The sequence below is a fragment of the Sceloporus undulatus genome, unplaced genomic scaffold (genome assembly GCF_019175285.1).
Source record: "Sceloporus undulatus isolate JIND9_A2432 ecotype Alabama unplaced genomic scaffold, SceUnd_v1.1 scaffold_90, whole genome shotgun sequence".
In the NCBI taxonomy this organism is placed as follows: Eukaryota; Metazoa; Chordata; class Lepidosauria; order Squamata; family Phrynosomatidae; genus Sceloporus; species Sceloporus undulatus.
The window spans coordinates 12461-19579 of NW_024803011.1; the positions used below are offsets into that span (position 1 = coordinate 12461).

Below are 7119 nucleotides of genomic sequence, written 5' to 3' on the forward strand. Positions count from 1 at the left end.
CTTGTTTTTAAAAAACAGAGACAACAAACACAAATGACAGTCTGGAAGACCTTCCTAACCAGGCCAAACCTCAAATTAAAAAAACCAAACCTACAAAACCAAACCAAACCAGAAAACCTTCCTGATTCCTTTGTGAAGATTCACAAACCTACAAGCTTTCTATGTTTTTAATTGTATTGGTCTTTTAAATTGTAAGCTATTTTCAGTCCAAATTTTGGGGAGAAAAAAGGATGATGATGATGGTGGTGGTGATCATCATCATCATCATCATCATCCAGCTTTCTCCCCAAAATTTGGACTGAAAATAGCTTACATCTGCATTATTTCCACAGTATAGATCAGACCAAACTTTGTTCCTCCAGCTGTTTTGGACTTCTAAAACCTCAAAACAAGAAGTCCCATTTTGGATTTCCCTGAAACTTCAGCCATCTTGGCCAATGATCGGGGATTCTGGGAGTTGAAGTCCAAAACAATTGGAAGTTTGGGAATCACTGGTGTAGATGTCCCCTAGAACCTGGCGCCTAGGCCTCCTCACCTGGACGAGGTGCCCATGGCAGTGACCAGGGCCTGCAGGAGTCCAGCCACGAAGAGCCAGGGGTTCTTGTGGGTGATGATGAAGTAGATGAGGGGCAGGATGCAGAGGCCATGGATCAGCAGCCCCACAATGACTGTCAGCGTGTACATCCCCAGCTGGCCCCCCATCACTATCAGGTCCTCCATCTCCAAAATCTTGCCGGCGATCAGGAAGAGGATGCCGACAGGGGCGTACCTGCGGGCAGGAGACAGACATGGTCACTCCAAGACCCCCTCATCACCAGACCCACCTTGAAACAGACAGCCGGCCTCTCCTCCTGTCCTGACAGAAGGTGAGAACAGCAGTGGCAGGAACCAGGACAATACATTCAAGTTCTTTCAAAATCCCATGGAGACAATTCAGTCCCTTAAGAGTTGCCCACCATTCCCGGAATCACTGAACCTTAAGAGTTGGGACCCTCAGGAGCCATTTAGTCAAACCTATGCCATGCAGAAAGACACAATTACAGCACTCCCAGGAGATGCCCATTCAACCTCTGTTTAAAGACATCCAAAGAACAGGGTGATCAGCTATCATCACCACAAAGGGGGACAAGGCACCACAAAATGTAGGACATTCAAGAAAAATAATTGATTCCTAGAGTTGAAAGAGACCCCAAGGGTCATCCAGACCTTCTGCCGTGCAGGTATACATAGGATTCTAGGGTTAGAAGATACCCCAAGGGTCATCCAGTGCAACACACTTCTGCTATGCAGGAATACACAATCGAAGCAACCCCGACAGATGCCCATTCAGCCTCTGCTTAAAAACCTCCAGAGGAGGAGACTCCACCACCCTCTGAGGACGTTACAAAATACGTAGGACATTACAAAAGCTAAATACACGAACAGCAATGTAAATTCATGCTTCGCAGTCATGCTAAAAATGAAGGATATTTTGGAATTTCTCTTGGACAAAGGGACATTGTTTATTATTGTAGGACACTGTTTTTTGTAATTGTTTTATTTACTTATATCCCACTTTTCTCCTAATATAGGGACTCAATCAAATAGTAGTAGTAATAATAATAATAATAATAATAATAATAATACATGTCTGGGAAAAGGAGGATGTGTGGTCACCCTGAATAGAGGAAATTTTGGACAGGAGGTTGAAATGTTCTTACATTTTGGGAAAAGAAGGACGTGTGGCCAGCCTGCCAAAGAAGGAGAGCCAGCCATTCTTGGAGGCAGTCTATTCCACTGTTGAACAGCTCTTACCATCAAGAAGTTTCTCCTGTTACTTTTGAACTGTAAATCCATTCTGCCCCCATCATCCGCCCATTTGAAAGCTGAACAGATTTGTTCCGGGACCCCCTAACTATTGTCCCCCATGCTGCTTCCCAGCCCTCCATCTCCTCACCAGATGATGATGGACACCATGCGTAAGATGGCTTCATTGAGGCAGTCAAAGAACTCCCGCAGGGCCTGGCCTTTCTGCTTCATGTTCCCAATCACCAGGCCAAAGCAGATGGAGAAGACTACCAGGCCCAGGGCATTCACCCTGTTGACCGAACCCGGACCAGGCACCACTTCCTCATAGCTCAGCACCTCCGGGAAGCTGCCCAGCGCGTGGGTGACATTGTGCCAGATGGCCGTGGCATTCTCCAGCAGTGTCATTGGCGAGGCGGCAGTGGTGGCGACGGTGGCAGAAGAGGGGGCATTGAAGCTGCTGTTGCTGGCAATGGTGGTGACGGTGCCACTACTACTGTGGTTGAAATGCTGTGGCACTGGAGGACTTGCTTGGGTGCCCTTCACCACAGTTCTGTTGACCACTCGGACACTGTACTGGGTCTTGTACTGAAAGGGAAAAATCGAAAATAAGTCCCAGTCCTTCCATGGGTGTTAATTCATAGATATTGCGAAAGCACGCACACAGACACACAGAGTTTTTTTGAAGCAACGTAGCCTGATGAAGAATTCTGTAGGACTCAAAAGCTTGCATGCTGTCTGTCTGTCTGTCTCTCTTGTGGGCCCAAGTTACTTGAGGGAACGCCTCTCCCTACACAATCCGCCCCGCACTTTGAGAACATCGGGGAAATTAGTATTTGAACACCCTAAGGTATGACTGGCAACAACCCAACAAAGAACTTATTCAGCGATAGCTCCTACTCTTTGGAATGCACTTCCTGAAGAGATCCGCCTCAGTAGTACATTGGAAGCCTTCAAAAAGGCGTTAAAAACTTATCTCTTCCAGCAAGCATACCCTCCCGACTTACTGTAGAGAACTTATTCCCCAATTAGTTTAATGAATATTTTATAGCTGTTTTTAGATAATTTTATTGAATAATTGTGGTTCTTTTGAAATGTTTTAAACTGTTTTTATATTGTATGTGATAGTTTTTATTTATTTATTTTTATTTATTTAGGTATTTATATCCTGCTCTTCAGCCCTAATGGCTCTCAGGGCAGCTTACAATTATTTTTAATCAGACAGTTCCCTGCCCTCAGGCTTACAATCTAAAAGACACGAAACAAAAGGAGAAGGGAGGGAAAGGGGATGAGGTCCAGTGGTACTTCTCTCCCTCTGAGGCCTGGACCAGGGCAGATAGATTAGTTCTTGTAGATGTACACCGCTTTGATCTCAAGAAAAAGCGGTATAAAAGTAAACAGTTTATTATTTATAATTATTATTATTAGCTGATCTTAAAAATAATGGGTTTGAGGTTTTGTACTGAAGGCTAGAGACATCTAAAGCAGCATTTAAAAGGTTTAAATTTGGACAATAAATTGACTTAAGCATCTGGAGAGGGGGTTTTGTATGAAGCAGTGAAGAAAAAGCACAAACCAGCTTATGGGGTAATCGGAGGGGTCTCTACCAAGATGTCAGTTCTGCCCAACTTTGGGGGCATTTACTCCCAGGGAAGGGGACACAGGACTAGTTACACTTATATCCCAACTTTCCTGAGCTCAGGGTGGTATACCAGGCTTTCCCTCTTTACAACAACCTATGAGAATACATCAGACAAAGCAAGACCACCCTAAGGTTTCAGTGGGTTTCACTGTTCAATAGGAACTTGAACCCAGATCTTTCAAATTCCGGACCAAGACTCTTGACTCATGCGGAATTGTAGTTTTACACTGACAAAAGGAAGACAAGTGAAAGTGAAAGTGGCCCAGTGGTGAGCATATCAAACTAAGGGTGCATCTACACTGTAGATGTAACAGCCATGGCTCCATCCTACTGAATTCTGGGACTGGTAGTTTTTGTGAGGCACTAGCATTCTTTGGCAGAGAAGTCTCAAGACCTAGTAAAACTACAAATCTCAGGATCCCATAAGATGGTGCTATAGCACTTACAAGTGATGTCAGACTGCATTATTTCTACAGTGTAGATGCACCCACAAGCTAGTAAACCCCATATTAATATCTCTACCCAGTCACAAAGCTGTGGGCTGGACATCTTTTCTCAATCTAACCTGCATCACAGGTTCAGACAAGGAAAGACCAGAGCAACAAAGAGAGAAGATGTCAGTAAATATGATCATGCAAACAAACCCCAAGTGGCATCTGGATCAAGAGCCCTCCACTGCACCCTTTTCCTTACCTGTCTGAAACAGGCTTCCACAAGGTTGGGTGGGAACGTGTTCCTATAAGAAATCAGAGCACAGAGACAAATCAAGTATCCCCCATCACTAGCGAGCAAGGTATCTGTCAAACCCTAGGTAGCTTACTTTTCAAAGTAATCCATTTCCCATTTCTCATTGTAGTCTTATTTCCAAAGCAATTCAGCATTATTACAATATTTTGAAAAAAAAGCATCTCAGTTCTTCCCCATTGTGATTTCTTGCTTTTGTTTTGTTTTGTTGCTTAAAAATATAACCTTAGAATTGTACTAGTACTTACTGTACTGGTTTAAGTCTATTTTAATGGTAACTTTTGTTATGTTTTGAATTGTATTGTTCTTTGATTTGTAAGTTGCTTTGTGTCCTAAGTTTGGGAGGAAAGTGGGACATTATTATTGTTATTATTAAGAAGTTCCTCCTAAAGCTTAGGTGTCATCTCTTTTCTTGTAATTTGAATTTGTAATTCATGTAAAATACCCCGAGTTTAGTCATATTGGCTTCTAAGGGGAGTTCAGACTTGATTTGCTCTGGGACAGATTGAGTTGTCTTGTATTTGACAATCATCTTTGAATATCTGGAGGACTGTCAGGTAGAAGATGGGAGTGTGCTTCTTTTCTACTGATCCAGAAGGAAGGACATGACCATGAATCAAATGACAAGAAAAGAGACTCCATCCAAACTGGAAGAACCTCCTGGTGACTAGAGGAGTTAAACAGTGGCCCACCTCTCAGAGATGCCCTAGCAGTGCCATTTCCTGTACCGGACTCAGGGGGATGAACAATACAGCCTTGGGGTACCTTTCAACCCTATGAGTCTATGAATTGCTCCGTTGATTGACTCCTCTGCACAGCAGTAACAAGTTATGGGATACTCCTAACCTCTGGGTGCATTTCACAGCCAGCTCATCAAAAGAAGATCTGCCTCTTGCCCCAAATTGCTCACCGGATGAGGTCCATGAAAGCATCGGTTGTGTGGACCGGTTCAATCTTGCCCTCCTGGTGGAGTTTGTCTTTGTTCCCTTTTCCTGGATGGATGATGAGAACCATAAAGATGCCGATGAAGACAGCGATGATGGTGGTCATCATGTAGTAGATGACAGCTCTCATCCCCATCTTGCCTGATGCGCTGCCATCCAGGGCGGCCATGCCTGATGCAGGGAGGAAAAGAAGCCACACACCTCAATTCAAGGCTGGGGAAATGGAGCCAGAGGCTTGATAGCTCCTCAAAAAGCCAAACTAGGGAGATCATGGAAGGGGAGGAAGCACCAAGCTCAAATGCCCAACGATGCCATCCAGTCAATCCACAGGGAAATCACCGCAAAAGTGAAACAGTGCCAATGGTAGTTGAACTACCATTTTGTTGTTGTTTTATAATAAAAATGGTGGCTGCCATTTCTACTGCAACGTTTTCCATTGATTCCTTGTTTGCTTTTGGTCATTCAAGATTCACACCTTGTTTATTTTAATTATGTACTGGATTCCTATGGTAGCCTTACAACCTGATCGATTTACACCAACCTGGTCTGATTTGGGAGGCTAAGCAGGGATGGGCCAGGTTAGGCCTTTTCATTGTATTTATTTATTTCAAGGATTTATATCCCACCTTTCTCCCACAATGGGATCCAAGGCGGGTCTTGGATGGAAACCAACATGTGGCACCTATCAAAGCCAGGCGAGAAAAGAATCCTGCCCAACAGGGCCAGGGAGCATGACTCCAGAAAAGGGCTGCTTCCCATCTGCCTGGAATGGCTCCTCCAGTCATGTCTGAGTCTGGCACCAAAGCAGGGCCAGGCCTGGTGAACGCCTGGATGGGAGACTCCCAAGAGGGAAGGCCAGTGCTCTCCAGACAAAGATGGAGAGCAAAGATGTGTGGGGAAGCCACAGTGGCTAGTTAGAGCAGACAGCATTGGTAGGCAAAGGGTTCAGCTCTGTCTCTGACTCAATTTAGTCAGGCTCTTGGATTAAAAACAACCTGAGGTGGAATGCGTAGTAAAATGGGCCCTTGAGCAGGGATGGACCCGGTGGCCTATGATTCTCAGGCCCTTCAGGGGCTTGGGGGACATTTGCCAGTGAAAATAAAAATGAAAAATCCAGGGATGAGGTCCCTAGATGTGGCATAGTCTAAAGCAGGGGTGGGCAACTGTGGGAGGCCAGAGGAACGTAATAGTCCCCAGGAGGCTTCACTCACCACACCTTGCTGTAAAAGAGAAAATAATGGCCCAAAACAGATGGGCCGAAAGCACTGTGTCGGTGCCAAAATTAGGGTTGCAGGGCACGTGGCAACCGCACGCTATGGAACCCTAGTACGTATCCGTCTATAGGTGGCGTGTGTCGATGACATCACATGTGCGCCACATTCAAACAGCGTGTCACTCATGTGACATCTCCATGCTGCCCCAGGCAGCTTACGGCAGCCTGGTGGCATCGCTGCAAGGATCTCCAAAATGGAGCTCCTTTTGGAGGCGGATCATTCCCGCGGCAACCGCACAGCCGCAGGAACAATCCTGAGGAGAAAGGGGCCGCCCCTTTCTCCTCTTTAGCGCCAGGGTGCAGTGAGGGCACCCCTTTTCCAGGCCAAAGTGAAGTGGCATTTTGCCGCTTCTCTTTGGCCTGGAAAAACGCCAGACTGGGGCCACAGGGCTGCCAGTGAGATTGCCCTGGCCCCAATCCAGCGCAAAAAGGAGTGGTTGCAGGCCACCCCTTTGGGTGGTTTGTACTGCCCCAATACCTGCCCTATATGAACGTAAATTCCACTCTAGGAAGTGGGGAGGGCATTCCCCCCATGTTTTTAGGCACAGGAGCACTTATTTTTTAACAGCAGAAAGTGACCAGATAACATTTCCTGTTTTTCAAAATGATCTAAAAAGGAATGTTGGTTCTTACCTGTTATATGTCCATTTCCAGTGGAGTGATTCCCACATTTTGGTTCCCCAGATGTTTAAGACTTCAACTCCCAGAAGCCCCAGACAGGTCAGCAATGA

At 45.6% G+C, this 7119-nt stretch overlaps 1 protein-coding gene across 1 annotated transcript in view; it reads right to left on the reverse strand.

Moving 5' to 3' along the window:
• Positions 1 to 525: 525 nt before the first annotated feature.
• LOC121917678 (excitatory amino acid transporter 4-like) overlaps positions 526 to 7119 on the reverse strand; it is a 7687-nt gene continuing 1093 nt past the window's right edge. The window contains exons 2-5 of the mRNA XM_042443803.1: positions 5082 to 5286; positions 4121 to 4163; positions 1937 to 2373; positions 526 to 769 (exon numbers count right to left, since the gene is read on the reverse strand). Coding sequence (XP_042299737.1) covers positions 532 to 769; positions 1937 to 2373; positions 4121 to 4163; positions 5082 to 5286 — 923 coding nt within the window. The 3' untranslated portion in view covers positions 526 to 531. The remainder of the gene's footprint in view (positions 770 to 1936; positions 2374 to 4120; positions 4164 to 5081; positions 5287 to 7119) is intronic.